Source organism: Euleptes europaea, chromosome 4 (genome assembly GCF_029931775.1).
Source record: "Euleptes europaea isolate rEulEur1 chromosome 4, rEulEur1.hap1, whole genome shotgun sequence".
NCBI classification, from domain to species: Eukaryota; Metazoa; Chordata; class Lepidosauria; order Squamata; family Sphaerodactylidae; genus Euleptes; species Euleptes europaea.
In genome coordinates this window covers 49086097-49102078 of record NC_079315.1, presented here as the reverse complement: position 1 = coordinate 49102078, position 15982 = coordinate 49086097, and the positions used below count along the sequence as shown (strand labels likewise).

The following is a 15982-nucleotide window of genomic DNA, read 5'->3' as shown; positions in this document are numbered from 1 at the left end:
AGGAGGCCAGTGTGAGCAGCCTAACACCAGTGCCCATACCACTCTGGGTGGCGCAAATGGCTCGGGCGCCAGTGCACGTGACCCAGGCGCCAGCACAGGCCCTTGTCTGCCTCCTAAACACTTTCGGCGTCCCAGCTCAGGAATGAGCTGTTAGTGATATTTTTGTTATGTAGCAAAAAAACTGGTATTAAACAGAATGCATATTAATAATGCACATTCAAATTTCACTGACGTTTTGATACCAATTGGAAAAGAAATTGGAAAAAATATACCTGTCTGATTGCTACAAAAGACTGGAGAGAAAGAAACATCATCAAGGGCAATATATCCTCCTTTGGCACTATTGAAAGCAACTTCAAAAATAACCTGAAAACAAAACCATGGGGATGGTTACTTTATCACTATACATATGGTTTATTTCATTGCACATGCAGGAAAACTTTCCATGCAGCTTGAATTGCAAATTATTGACTATAGAGTAGGTTCTCTCTTGACTATGTCCATCGCTTCTGATTGTTATCCAGCAGCGTACATGAGCAGAAAAAAAGCTTGAAGTCACACTTTAAAACTGTTGCCCAATCATTAAAAGCATTTCACCTTTTTCAAAAGAAGTACCATATTAGGATCTAATTAGAATATGACTTAAGTTCCCCAGAATACTTACACATGGCAGAAAAGGTACATAGTAAACTGAAATATGGTAAATAGACATCAATGGGGTAGTCATGAGTTAAGTGATTATCTAATCTAAAATCAGAAAGTGTAAGAATAAATCTGCAGTCTAGCCATACTGATGACTGCAGGTAGCATCGTCTACACTTAGATTTTCTACATCAAGCTCAAACTGAATTATTCTTGCAAAAACTTTTTATTTAATTTCTCATTCAGAAAGCAATCTTTTGGAAAGAGGTTAGAAGGAACTTATAACCTCAGACTAACTGAAAACCTTTCTTCATGTCACCAAACCCTGATGTAAAAATACCCCAAGTTAAATAACAACAACAACATTTTGAAGTGAAGTCATATTAATAAAATACTTTTTGCCTGTTATAGTATTTATTTACATTTTTTATTTACAAAATGTTTCCCCCCCCCTTTCTGCCCTTACTACTGCCGCCAAGGCAACTAAATACTATTAGCCTTTAGAAAATGGATACCAATAGACACAAGATATCACGTAGTAAAAGCACATATAAGTAGTCATGGAATATAGAGGTATTTACATTTATGACACCTGTATGTGTCTATTTTCCCATGTTCCAGTTATAGAAGGATGTTGCAGCTGCTGGTTAAGTCTCCACTATACATACACACAAGAAGGTATGTGAGGTTTACATGCCATTTTCCTACATTGAAAATCCTAAATGAATATCCTTATAGGACAATCATCTTGTGCATAACTAAGACAAATGAAAGGTAGATGGTTACCTTAAGGTGGCTTCCTGTGAACACTAATCATGTGTTAAGGCAGGGGTGGGGAACCTTTTTCCTGCCAAGGGCCATTTGCATATTTATATCATCATTCAGGGTCCATACCCGGCATAGATCTCCTGGCGGCGGGGGGGGGAGAGGCTAGGGTTTCCAGGTCTCCAGCCACCACCTGGAGGTTGGCAACCCTAGGAGAGGCTATGCAGAGAAGGAAGGGGAGGGAGGGAAGGAAAGAGAGGGAGGGAGAGAAAGAGAGAGAGAGAGAGAGAGAGAGAGAGAGAGAGAGAGGTTCCGAGGTTCCTGGCTTCCCCACCCCACCCCCCATACACACACACACACGCAAGCACCCCGGCTGGGTGCAATCGGGTTGAAGCCTTCCCGGCCTACACACACACACACACACACACACACACACACATGGGCAACCCTGTGGCAGCAATGGCAGCGGCTTCCACAGGAGAGTCCGCGGGCCGCAGCCAATGATGTTGCGGGCTGTAAACGGCCCGCGGGCCGGAGGTTCCCCATCCGTGTTAAGGGATGGATTTTCCTTACAGCTGTCTGAACTGCACTGTTAGCGTAATGGGGTACAATGTTTTCTACCGCCACAAGCAAGTCCACACAGAAAACAGACCAAATATCCTCACTTTGGCAGTTGCTCATACTTCCTTGAAAAGTGCCATGGATACATGACAAAATCAGAGCTGGTTATGGAATAATTTATAAGATGACACTAACGCTCCAGTAAGATGTTCAGGTTGTATCAGAATTGAAAATATTTTTCCATTATACTTATGAGAAAGAAATGGCACTTCGAGAATCATTTTATGCAATGACACTTTGCAAACTAAAGAATACACAGGTATATAGGTCAAATATTTGCTGGCCTTACCTCCATTGGGTAGGGTGCATTGAAATCAACTTCTGCTAAAACCCATTCGGTATTCACAGTACTGTCTGCTTTCCAAAGCTCTTCATAAAAGCCATTTATATCTTTCATGTAGACTGTGAAAACAATACCACTGTCTTGCTGCATTTTATAATAAAAGGACAAACAGCCTGACATAGGTGTTGTTGTTCTAGGAGAGACCAGCTGAGCCACTTCCTGGAAATGCTTTACATACATAGAGTCCACATACATGTAGTGACCTAAAAATAAAGAAATCCTGTTTGTACACAATGTCCCTTTCAAACATCTAAGCTGAATACAAATACATGTTATGCGGAGCAGTTACAAACAGTACTGAGTATATACATTATTAGGAAGTTTACAAGAATGAAAAGAGAATGAAAGAGGACACAACAAATTATTCCTATAAGCAGCTTTAGGAGTCAATTTTGTTGAAAGTAGGATAAAAATATAAATAATACTACAATAATTGGAATAGTGGAAAGTGCCATGAAGTTGCAGCTGAGTTATAGCAAATCCAGAGGATTTTCAAGACAAGAGACAGAGATGGTTTGACATTGCCTGCCTCTGTGTAGCAATCCTGGACTTCCTTGGTGGTCTCCCATCCAAGTACTAATGAGGGCCGACCCTGCTTAGTTTCTGCAATCTGACAAGATCAGCCTAGCCTGTGCCATCCAGGTCAGGGCAATACAATTTTTAGCTTTTTAGGAATATCAGCAGTAATCTGTTTTTTTTGTTTGTTTGTTTGTTTGTTTTAAACAGATCTAAATGGTTGTGAATTAATCTTTATCTCATCTTCCTGTTGTAGTAAATGAATTACTTTTGTTTCTGGATTATTTTTCTATAGACAAACATACCTGCATCCTTGGGATTCCTGATTATTTCCCCTGTTATCCAGATCACTTTCACCAGCCACAAAGCATGACACAGTTACTTTACAGCATAACATAACAATGGCTAATACTAGGAAGATATGATGCCTTATCTAAAAAACAGTTGAATCAAGGCTACATCATAGGCAACAGAGGTGACTTTACTGCGAAGCAGCCACTTCCAGCAGCAAATTTGAAGTGCCACTAAATCATGGCAAGGTGTCAGTTGTTATGTTTCATCTGACTTGGAACTAATTATAAATAGTAAGCCCCACCCCCATTTACTGGCAGTCCCACAAAACAACTGCTGAACCTAAATGCAGATTGTAATTCTGATTCACATTGAAAGGTATATTCAGCCAGTTCAATAGGACTTAGATGATTATTACCATGCATGTTTGTGCACATCCATAATGTGCTACCTCAGACCTAAAACATCTTGGGCCAGTTCTGAATACTAGGTACGATGGGTTACTAGGTATGATGCCAACCACGTCAGCTACCTGGAGGGAAAAAATGTCCTGTCCCCTTAATAAGGCTTGATTAGATTTTATTTACCAGATGATGCTATTTGCTTCCATGCCACTAAAAAGCTTCAACTGTCCATTTCTACACATTAAGTCCCTATTAAAGGGACAGGGCCACATGTAGCCTTAAAGTTAATCAGAGCAATGATGAGATGAAGGTGGAAAATCAGAAGAAAAATGCAAAGGTTGGCACAAAAATGTGGAGGGGGCAACACTGTAACCCACAAGAGGCTTCATAGCTAAGTTTTTCTTCTGTGTGTTGGCTTGTGTGTACTTGTTGCTAGGGAGTAGTTTTACAATGGCAGCAAAAGTAATTGGCTGACGTTTTTCTAGCTGTTAACTTTAGTTATTGGACTATGAAGAAAACTGGCTTGACAAAGTCCTGTATCCCAGTATACTTCCAACATAGATTTTACATTGACAGTAATTTGTCCAAAGCTTTTTAGTTAAAATGTGTGCATGTCAAATTATATGAGGTAAGCATGTCCAAAAACTGAACTTTTTAAAACCTGCTCTTACCTATGTTAATTTAGAAATTTCTGGCCCATGGGGACTCAGCAGTAAAAATCTGCACCAAGAAAAGATGAATGTATAAATTACATAAAAGTTGTATGTACTTACTTAATTTGCATTATTTTATCTACCTTTAATAATCAAAGCACTGAAATCTGATCTCTATACTCCTGAAAATCTACTGAACCCTATCCAGGATTCAGCTGCCATATATTGTCTATATACATTCAAGCCTATATTTGTAGCCATGTGGACTAGAAACCTGCTTAAAAGTCTTTTCAGGATGCTGAATTTTGCCCCGGTACCAAATTATGTTTGTGTCTGCATGAAATATACAGCCCTGCATACTTGCTATGTTATCCATCAATCAGCAATCTAATAGCATGGGAGAAGTCTGGCACTTGGAAGCACAATGGCTGACTTCCAAAGCTACCTTACCTCATTTTGAAATTTCTCAGTGGTCAAGTTACTCTTTTTAACATATGGAAAGAACCAAATAAGTTGTAATAATTCAGTCTAGTCACATTTGGCATAAGTGTGTGTGTGTGTCCTGGAATCAACATTGCAAAGGTACTGACAATACCATCATAAGCACGTCTACTCAGGTCAATGTGATGCAACTTACTCCAAGGAAAGTGCTCTTAGGACTGTACTGCAATACTTCTACCCTAACTACAGAAAACTTTAGACACAGTGCTAGAATTCAAAAGAGCACATCACCCAACATTTTAATTTGCTTGCTTTCTAACCCTTACTTGAAGATATTCATTACTGATTTAATTCTTTGTTGTACAATTTTGTGATACATTAACAAGAAACTAAGGGCCATTCCTGAAAATTGGCCCAAAGCCCTTAGGAGGCCGACTACAGCCTCCGCCGGTGCAGGGGCCCACACTGCCAGCGCCCGGAAGGCGCACGCCGGCGTTAGTGGCCCCAGCACCTGTGTGCGGGGCCAGGCGCCACTCCCCAGCCGCCGCTTCCAGCCTCCGGCCGCTGGCACAGTCTGCAGCAGCGAGCCGGGAGGCGAGCCGGCACCCAAGGAGGCGTTCCCGGGGTGTAACGGCGCCGGCCATGGCCGACGTTACCTATGTTTAGATTACTCTTTTTCCATTCAAAGGCTATACATGTTGTTGGAAGATAGGAGCCCCATTCTTTAGTATTCGGGATTATTTTGGATTAAACAAATATGCAATTTAAATAAGTGCACACTTTTTAATTTATATACTCTGTATGTATTTTATATTCAAGTATTAGAACCAGATTTAAAAAAAATCTCTTCGAAAACAGTTTTCAGAAATCTGGTATTGTTCTTACATAAAAGATACTTTTCATTTTGGAATAAAAATGGTGAAGAAAACTCCTACTTACACTTATACTTTGTATGTGCGAAGTATCAAATAATTCCACAAGCTCGTATAATGCTGAGTGAATTTCTATTATCTACTTGACTAAATCATCTCCTTCAACTCTTCCTTTAAATTCAATAGATCACATGAAAATTAGCAGTCTGTTAATGAGACTAGAGCAGCCCCTGGATTTGACATCTGCTGTAACTTTAGAGCCAACTGCATCTGTAGTGCTCAGCTTTCCATTGCACAAATATAGCAGTTCGTGGTTTAGCGTTTTTGAAGAAGTTCAGTGTTCAAGAACCAAGTCTCATTCTCCATTCCTACCTTGCAAAAACACTGGGGACATAAACATTATAGCAAAGCAGTGTCTTGCAAGAAAACAGGTAACTTCCCTTGTCTCATTCCTTTGGTAAGTGGCTTGTTCTAGTTTAGCACCATAATATGTCATAACATATCAAAATATTCCTATGCTTTCTAAAATGCTGGAGTTTTATGTAATTTACAGAAGCTCACTAAAACACTGCTCTGTCCCATAGTACTCTGGCCTGTTTAATAGTTGCATTTTGTGTAACACAAGGGCTCTTACAATCTTTCTCAGCACTTGGGCAGAGAAAGCAGGGTGTTTCAAACACACAAACACCAACACCCAGTACATTCCATTGAAAGTAAAAAACAGCATTTGTACTCAGATGCAAATCCTGTTAAAAATAATACATTAAATCTCTACTTGGATGTACTTCATGTAGTTTCTACAGATAACTGACCTATGGTCTACACAAAGGCAAGAATATACATCCCAGCCATAGCAGCAGCAGCTGCAAGCAGGAACAAGTGAAACAGCACCCACATACCCCTGTAATGATACATCTCTTGGCAGGGAAAGGAAAATCCCTTTACAGGGCTAAAAAGCTGGGGTTTCAGGCCTGTGGTAATTTCAGGCTTCAGGAGGAATGTTTATATGGACAATCTGCCCAGAACCATCCTGCCATTTTCCCCTTGAGCAGGAGAAAATTAGGAATTTTTTCTTCTAGTTAAAACAGGGGAAAAGGAGCCATGATGTTATCTACACACTCCCATTTATTAGGGAGGCTTCTCACTGTGTGTCAATAATGCCTCTGTGGAAGCAGCCTATACAACAAAACATAGAAGAGTCCATGAAATTAAAGGAGCACACATTGCACATTCTTTACTATTAAGGCTCTTAAAGTGTCCTGTGGCAAGGCCCTCCGTGGACGTCCCGGGCCTTTCTCTGCCCCCGTCGCTTACCTTGGGGCAGGGAAATGGCAGCCAGGACTCCAGCGGCAACCCAGACAACCTGCAGGAAGGCCAGCAACTGATGCATGATCTGCCCGAAGCGGCATGCCTGGCGGCCATAAGCCCACCAATTAGCTGTTGATCAGGTGGGCGAGGGGGGCAGGGCCACGGAAGACACTGGCTGGGGAAAGCTAGAGCAAGGGTATCAAATATGCAGCCCATGGGCTGGATCCGGCCTGCGGAGGGCTTTTCTCCAGCCCTCGGAGCAGAGGCAGCTAGTCCCTCTTCCCCCCCTCCCCCGATCTTTTCTGGGCCTCCCGGGGCTGCTGCAGCCCTGCACGCCTAGCCGAAAGCTTTCCTCCCTCCCTCCCCGGGCATGCACGGGCTGCTGCGGTCCCCGTGTGCCAGCCTGAAGCCTTCCCCCCTCCCTCACCGGGCACGCATGGGCCCCTGTGGCCCCCGTGCGCCAGCCTGAAGCCTTACCTTCTCCCTCTTTGTCTTTCTCTCCCTCTCTTTCATTCTCTTTCTTTCTCTTTTCTCACCTTCTCTCTCTTTATCACTCTCTTTAACACTCTTTCTCTTTCTCCCTTTTTCTGTCACTCTCTCTCTTTCTCTCCCTTTCTTTCTCCCCCTCTCCCTCCCTTTCTTTCTCTCCCTCTCTTTCTCCCTTTTTCTGTCTCTCTCCCTTTCTTTCTTTCTTTCTTGTTCTTTCTTTCTTTTTCTCTCTCCCTTTCTTTCTCCCCCTCTCCCTCCCTTTTTTCTGTCTCTCTCTCCCCCTTTCTTTCTCCCCCTTCTTTCTTTCTTTCTTTCCTTCTTTCCCTCCCTTTCTGTCGTGGTGCAGGCGAGGAGCGAGGGCTGTAAGCTGTAAGCGTAGTCTGGAGAACAGTCCAAGGTCATTCACAGTGAAGGCAGAGTCCAAGATAGCAATACAGGCAAGGGAAGTCCAAGGCGTAATCAGAGCCAGTCCAGGAAGTCAGGATACCAGGAATCCAAAGGATAGCAGGGAAACAAGGCCGGTACACAAAGAGGTTGGTGACAAGTTGCTTGCACAACAGCCAAGCCTAACTGATGGCTTAAATCCCTTCCCCTGCTGCTGTAGCAGAGCCAGCTGATGCTGATGAGGCTGAGTTCACAGGTGGTGCTTCAGCCCTGCTCTTCCTCATCACTGCTACTGGGGAGGTTCCTCTGTAAAGCCTTCAGTCTAGCACTCTGCCGGCTCTGCTGCATTGCCAGACGAACCTGTTTTCTTCTCTGATCCAGTGGCCTTGGCGATGCCTCTGGAGACACTGCATGTTGCAAGGTGTCAGGTCCAACTGGAGTCCTTGAACTGGCAGGCTGCAGGCATGGTGAGTCATCTCCTGACTTTGGCTGATCCTCTACTCTGGCAGGCTGTAGGCCCTGTGGTTGTTCCTGTGGGACCTCTGCCTGAGGATGTCCCTCTGTTCTGGCTCCTATTTCCTCTTCGTCAGAGGAGGTCTCTGCAGGCTGACTCATGACACCTTCTTTCCTTCTTTCTTTCCCTCCTTTTTTTCTTTCTTTCTCTCCCTCCATCCCCCTCTCCCTCTTATCCGTTTCACTCTTTCTCCCTCTTTATTTATCTTTCTCTTCTCTTTCTCCCTGTCTTTCTGGACTGGGAGAGAGCTGCAGGCTCACCAGTCAAGGCAGCCAGTCCTCCCCTAGTCCAGATCTGGGCTGGTGAGTTTGCTGCAGGCTTGCCAGCCAAGGCAGCCACGCCACCGCCATCGCCCCCAGTCCAGATCTGGGTTGGTGAGCTCGCCAGGTAAGGCAGCCACCCCCTCCCAGTCCAGATATGGGCTGGTGAGCCCGCTGCAGGTTCGCCAGCCAAGGCAGCCACCCCCGTGGTTTAAATTTTTTAACAAAATTAATGGCAGGGACTAAAGATACAAACTTTATAGAAGACCCTTTCAAAGTCAATTAATGATAATATTCTTTTTATTTTATTTTTTACTTAAAATACAAACATACTTTACAAAATAACAATAAGACTTAAAAGAAAATACTGTAAGAATGTTATTGTTGTTGTTTGTGTTTTAAGTAAAAATCAATATCATTAATTGACTTTGACATGGTTCAGGGTGGCTGAAGGAAGACCTGGAACCCTGGCTGACTCTGAGGAAGAAGTGAGTTTGGACTCTCCCTCAGAGTGGTCTGGGGCCGAGGAAGTGGTCTCAGAGTGATCTGAAGCTCAACCCCCTCAGGGGCCTGGGGGGCTGGGAGAGCTGGCTGGGGAGGCAGCAGCTCACATAAAGCAACTTGTTACGGTTAATGCTCTTGCATGGCATGGACGCAGAATGTAATTATTTCAAGGTAACAAAGTACCGGTAAATGTAGAAAGATAGCTTTGATCAAGAATGAGGAACTGATATTGGGTTAATTTATTCATGTTTATTTTTATTCATTTAGCCAGAGTAATGGTCTATTTGAATAGCTGATGAGATTCCAAAGAAGTTATTCTGGGAACAAGGCCTGGATAAGTCATACCGTGTGAAGTTATTCATTACTACGAATGAAGAAGGAAGAGCTACCAGACCTTGAAACAAAACAGGCCTAAATGTAAAACAGTAGAAAAGAATATAGGGCACAGTTAACTTGAAAGTTGGGCAAAAGCACAGTTTTGTTCATGCACGCCATAGTTAAATATTGTAGAAGGAAAAACTGTTATGGAAAGTTGAATCTGTGGTGTGGTCAGAATTTGTTTTCAGGTGAATGCCCCTTTTATGTAAGAAATGCCATTAACTAAGTTTGCTAGAAGTGTATTTTTTTTAAGTTATTTTATTTTAAATATTTAAGTTATTTTATTTTAAATATTGTGGTCATGGTACTCCCATATTCAATGTCAGAAATTCAGGGCAGGAGGTTCCCAATAAATAAAACAGTAAATTAAAATTCTAAGTGGGACTTTCTTAACTTCTAGATCACCCGTCCATACAAATAACCTTTCTTGCTTACCAAATTCATCATTAAGAGTGTGATCTCTTGGAAGGATAGACTGTGAATTTCCAATATTGCCTCCGCCGACAAACCAGTTCACATTGGGATTCCAGCGGTTCATAAAACCACAGAGATGGTTTTCTTCAAAGTTACATTCTGCAGGTACAAAGAGGATAATTGATGGCTCTGACCTCATAGTACATAAGCATTTGTTGCATGGCACCATTAAACATCTGGTGTATTGGCCATAATCAGTCCAGTGTATTTGAGTTAGTTTCTATGAAATGCAAGCACAAGGAGCTTGTGGAGGCAGATCCTCCCCACCTTCCCCTTTCCCCAGCAAACCCCTGAAAAAATAACGTCAGGCTCAGGAATTTCAAGGAGACAACATGCACTGTGGCATGCAGTAAGGAGGGGGAACTACTGCATTAGAGTAATAAATAATTCACATGTCAAGTTCCATTATATATACTACTATGAGTCTCAATGAGAAAGGCAGACAATCAATCAATAAATATTGTGTTAACATTGCCCTAAACTGGAGTAATATTCCTATTGCATGTGGTTTCCACACCTAAGCCTCAGTTTTACTGGAAGTAATAAAATAGAAGTTATACCTATACAGTAGCCCGTAGTTATTTTAATTTCAAAAATTGCTATGCTGGCAGAAATTTCTCTTCCCAACACACCTTCTAGCACGATCTATAAAATAAGCCAAAAAGAGCATAATGTAAGTTCTAATGTTAACAGCTGGAGTTGGAGTTCTCAGTTCTGCATGGGATGGTATGACTCCTCTTTACAAGCATCTCTTGGAGTACAAGCCTATAGTGGGTAGAACCTATGGGTTTCAGCAGGTAAGGGCACTATCTATTACAAGAGAAAAAGAAAGAGAACTTGTCGCATAGTTCTGTACATCTATTTTCATGAATTTCTCTCCCACAATTCAAGTTCAGTAGCACCTCAAAGACCAACAAAATTGTCCAGAGTAATAGCTTTTGTGAGTCAAAGCTCATTTCATCAGCTATGAACACAGTGTCACGTTTCTCTAGCAAATAACATTTTGAAAACTTGCATTGTCAAAATCCTTTTGTATGGATAAATTCCAAGGAAGACAATTATATAAACGTTTGCTGTTTGTATAAAGTTGCTTAAACTAAGGTCAAAGTGGGAAGGAATCTTATTTGTATTCCAGGGAACCAGATTTGATTTTTTACTATGTTTTATGGCTACTACAACTTCCAGACAGACGTTTTGCTAAGAATACATGCTGCTATGGCTACAATGGGTATTCCACAAGCTGTTAATTTAAATTTACTTTTAATTATTTTAAAGTATATTTTAATTATATTTAAGGCATTCTTGTACAGCTTTTCCAGAAAAAGCATGGCCAGGACTTACCAACAGCCACTCATTGGAGGGCTTTAAGAGGGGAGTGGACATATTCATGGAGGAGAGGGGTATTCATGGCTATTAGTTAGAATGGATACTAGTCATGCTGCATACCTATTCTCTCTAGTATCAGAGGAGCATGCCTATTATTTTGGGTGCGGTGGAACACAGGCAGGATGGTGCTGCTGCACTCATCTTGTTTGTGACTTCCTAGAGGCACCTGGTTGGCCACTGTGTGAACAGACTGCTGGACTTGATGGGCCTTGGTCTGATCCAGCAGGGCCTTCCTTATGTTCTTATGCACAGGGCGCAGCTACCAAGACGAAATGGACCCTAGCAGCTGGGGAGGTTTCTCCTGGTTGCTTCCACCCTGCCTTGTGCTTGCCGGGTAGATCCGGCCCTCCTTGGCTGGCAGCATATCACTGCAGAGGAGGGTGACGGGCTGCTGCTCAGAGAAGGGGGCAGGAGCATGACTCACAGTGCATTCCTGAGGCACAGGCGCTGAGCCATGGCAGGGAGAGGTGCAGCAATGGCACAGCCAGGAGGCCTCCTAAGGGGCTTCGCGGCACCATGCGCAGCCAAGGAAAATATAAAAGCAAAAAGAGAAGGGTGAGGGCGAGGAGCGCGGCGGTGGCAGCGCTGGGCCGCCACGGCACAGCCCAAGCCCAGCCACGGCCATCAGAAGGCTGCAGGCGGGGGCTGGAAGGGCACAGCTGGCAGTGGGCGGCCACCAAAGGAGGGCGGTGGTTCCATGCAATCTCCACAAGGATGGCTGGGAGCTGCCAGCACTGCGACGCTGAGCCATGCCTTCTCAACCTCCCTTCTCACTCTACAGCTACCGTGGGAGCTGGCCAGCCACTGAACCTCAGCCACCCGAGTGCAGTCACCTGGTGCTGTCCGCCGTGGGCACAAGAGCCCCTTTCATGACCGCGCCCATCCCTCCCTGGGGTCTGCGAGTGCCGCGTCTGGCGTTGCGGCCCCCAACCTTCCTGCCACTCCCTTGGCATCACGTCAGGAGTCAGGAGACACTGTCTTCAGGGAAACCATCTTTATTGGGGGTCACCGGGGCATTGGGGAATAGGAGCATGCACAGGGAGGGGGTCGGGAAGATGGAGGAGAAAGGATGTGGGCTGGCCATGGTGCAGGGAGGGCTGGCCGCCGACATGACCACAGGCCCTTCATCCCAGCCTCTCAGCCGAGGCCAGGCAGGCAGCCGAGGAGGCACTGTCAGTCCTTGGCTCATGGGGACTTCGTCGGCCACCCTCATAGCGGCAGGTCGCTTTGCCAAATGGTGGCAGGGTGCAGAGGGGAGAAGTCCCGGTCACTGGCCGTCTCTGGAAGGGTGGTGGAGGCTCTGGCAGAAGCAACTTCCAAGGGGGGGGGGACTGAGCCACCGCGCCTCCCTTGTCGGCCCCCAGCCATGTCTGAGGTAAGTCAAGGGGCGCCCACCCTTGTCATGGCCACGTCTGGACAAGGGCCACCCCAACCTGGTGGGCGACGTCTGACCTGGTCGCAAGGGCCAGGTCTCTCTCCACAGGGACCACTCATCACTCCTGCAAGACCAGAGGAAAGAGAGCTTGCAGGAGTCTCCAGGGACTATCGCACCGCACCGCACCCACCTCAGCCCCCCTCCCTGGCCCTTCCCCCACCTTCCTGGCCCCACAGCAAGCTCTGGCCTGGGGTTTAGGGACTCGTTCTCCTGGTCCAAGCAGGCTGAGTGGGATCCTGTCAAGGGCCCCTGGTTGGCAGTGGCCCCAGTGTAGGCTGGCCGGTCCGGGAACAAGATGAGCCAGCCAGGCAGGAACAAACGCTGACCCTCCAGTGGATAAGGCCATGGGCTGCTGCTGGGGGACCCATAGACGGGCGACTCCCGACCCTGCAAGCCAAAGTAGAGAGCCATCAACCCTTCGCCTGCCTCTCTGCCCATGGAGGGCCTTCTCACAGAAAGCCGTCTGATCAGACACCCTGCCTGAGGCAGGGGATTGGCCATGAGAGAAACTCACCCCAGCAGCCACCCCCTCAGTGGGCTCTGCGGCGCCACTGGTGGCTGCCCAGATCGTTAGTCCCCCACTGCTGTGCGAATGGGAGTGGGGAGGGGGCATGCAGGCCAGTGGCCAAGGCACCCTGGCCCCTCTAGTCACCCTTTCTCCCTCCCCCTCCATCCTCTCCCATTCAGTCTAGTCACCTCATCCTCGCCGCCCTCGACCTGTGAAGTCCAGGTGTGGAGCATGAGGGAATGTGAGTACCAGGGCGCCCACACACAAGCAGACACTTTGGAAGGGGTGCGGGACAGCCTCCCCTGAGCATCCACAGGTGAAAGTGTGGTGCGATTGGAGCAAGAGTAGCAGGAGAGGCAGCCCTCCTGGAGACAGGCAACACCTGGGGGGGTGGGCCCACGAGGGCTCATCCTCCATTGACAGAATCCAGCTGGTTGTCTGTTCTTGACACTGCAGTGTGCGCCCACCCCGTGAGGAGGGAGCCCACCCCATGAGGAGGGCTTCTATTTGCGTTGGTGGTGGTGATGATGATGGGAGTCATGGTAGGATTGGAGATGGAAAGCATGGTGGTCGACCTGGTGGGAGTAATGGTGGGTTTGCAATGATGGTTGAGGAGCCTGAGCGGCCCATGTCAGACGACAGCAGATATTCGGGTTCCAGGGTAGGCTCAACACCTTCACTTGGAAATTAGCGGCCGGGGCCCGTGATCCCCTGCTAAGCCCACCTGATTGGATGGCTGTTTCCGCACCTGTGCAATGCCCGAGAGCAGCTGCGAAGGAGAGGCAAGCAGCTGCAGCAAAAGAGCCTCAGTCGACTGCCTTCTACTGGGTGCCGGAGTCGGACGGGTCAGGAGGGGAGTGCCACCGAACATAGGCTGGCCCCGGAAGAAAGGCCAACAGAGACAGGAATGTGCGCAGGATGTCTGAGATGACCCCCAGGTGTGTTTCCGTAGCCCCCCAGTATGGGCACCCAGAGACCAAAATAGCTTGCCATGCAAATTAAGGGGCGGCTCCTGGTGGCTGGCCTTTGTAAGGGTTCCCTAGCAAAGCACTAGGGGCTCATTGGTGGGCCACCTTGCCCCCCAGTCCACCCTCCGCTCCCATCAGAGGTGCACCCACACCACCCATACACAGAGCTCCCCCCAGTCCTCAAAGAGATGGCACCTGCGATTAAAGGAGGAACAGGGCACACCTGAGGATGTTGGCATTGAGCCCTCCCTTGGGCAGGCCAACTGTAGCAGCTCCACAAGACCCTCCCGTCGCCTTCCCTAAGCAAGAAGTAGGTGCCCCATGTAACAAGAACAACTTTATTAGAAAAATCCATGGTGAGCAAGAGGTAAGAGGGCATGGGTAGGCCGGGAGGGCTGAGCACAGAGGTTGCTGCCCGTGTCTGGGTGTGTGTTTGGGGGGACAACAAGTCGCCACAGAGGATGGAGGCGGCATGAGCAGTCCTGTCGATTTGACAGCATGGGGGGGTGAACGTGGCCCAGCGGCCCACAGAGAAACCTGAAACAAGAAAAGGGGTGTGAGGGGGGATGGGTAGCAGACCCCTGGCTGCATGTGGGTTGCCCAGGGGGTCTGCCAGCTGTGGCATGGTGGTGGTCTCGGGCCTCTGCTGGTGTGCGAAGGCGGCTGGGTAGTCCTCAGGCTGCCCATGGAGGCTGAAGAGGGCTAACTGAGAGCGCGGCATGAGTTGTGGGCGGGCGCCCTGAGGGCAGCTGCAGTGAAGGATGGGCAGAGTGGCAGTGAGGTGGCGGCAAGCCCGTCCTGGCCAGGGTGGCCTCAGCATCTGGAAAAAAGCAGAGAGATCAGAGGCGGTCTCGCTGAGGGGTTTGGCAGAGGCTCTCGCTAGAGTGAGGGCAGGTGTGCACTTCCACTGCTCCAGTGGAGAAGGTAGAGGGGGACAGGCTCCCAGCAGGCTGGAGAGCTCGCCCGCCCACAGCCCGAGTTTGCCAGGGAGACTCCCACCCGAGAGGTGGCCAACCCCCAGTTTTCAGGGGCGGCCCAGGCAGAGTCCCCTGACAGTGGGAGCTGGAGGGGTGAATGCGCAAAGTCCCCCCAGAGTGGGGAGATGGAGGAGGTATTGTGCACAGTTCCCCGAGAGTTGGGAGTTGGAGGGGAAAAATGGCAACCCCCTGGCACAGACCGGCAGCATGCCAGTGCATGCGAGGCTTACCTTTCAAGTGAGCACCGGCTTTGAAGTGCTGCTTATGAGGGAATTTCCTTCCTCCGAGTGCCCTCCCCCGGGGGGGGGGGTGCTGCCACTTCCTGGGCTGGCCCCATTGGCCAGGCTGCTAGTCGGGTTCCAGAGGTGCCAGGCAGAAATGGGTGGTGTTTTCACGCGGCACAGAGATGAGGATCCAGAGCGATTGCATGGCAGTCAATGAGCTATGCCAGGTAAATACCTGGCATAACTTTTTGGCAGCAAAAGTGGGTGTTCCCGTCCTGAAAGGGCCTTAGGAGGCCTCATAGCCAGAGAAATGCCCCCGCGGGCACCACCAGCCGCTTATGCGTCTCTCAGGCACTGGTGCGGCCCTTGCACTGGTGCGCCAGCGCCTTCCCCCTCTGCCGCCTGCCACTGCTGGCCTAACTCCACTTATGCCAGCACCCAGGCCTCTTGCGCCGGCGTGCCTTTTGCGCTGGCGTAAGGCCCTGCGGGCCTCCTAAGCACTTTCGGCTCCAAACCTCAGGAATACGCTATCAGGCATATCTGTGTGCTTCTGCACCCCCTTGGCCTATGTAGGCCCTCTCTAGACCAGCCTTGCATGCTGGCCCAGCAGGCACCCACCATCTTA

At 47.7% G+C, this 15982-nt stretch overlaps 1 protein-coding gene across 1 annotated transcript in view; it reads right to left on the bottom strand.

Moving 5' to 3' along the window:
• The window catches only part of MAMDC2 (MAM domain containing 2), a 67836-nt gene that overhangs the window by 25916 nt on the left and 25938 nt on the right, over nucleotides 1–15982 (bottom strand). Inside the window, exons 4-7 of the mRNA XM_056848979.1 lie at nucleotides 10420–10504; nucleotides 9821–9958; nucleotides 2318–2574; nucleotides 273–366 (exon numbers count right to left, since the gene is read on the bottom strand). Coding sequence (XP_056704957.1) covers nucleotides 273–366; nucleotides 2318–2574; nucleotides 9821–9958; nucleotides 10420–10504 — 574 coding nt within the window. The remainder of the gene's footprint in view (nucleotides 1–272; nucleotides 367–2317; nucleotides 2575–9820; nucleotides 9959–10419; nucleotides 10505–15982) is intronic.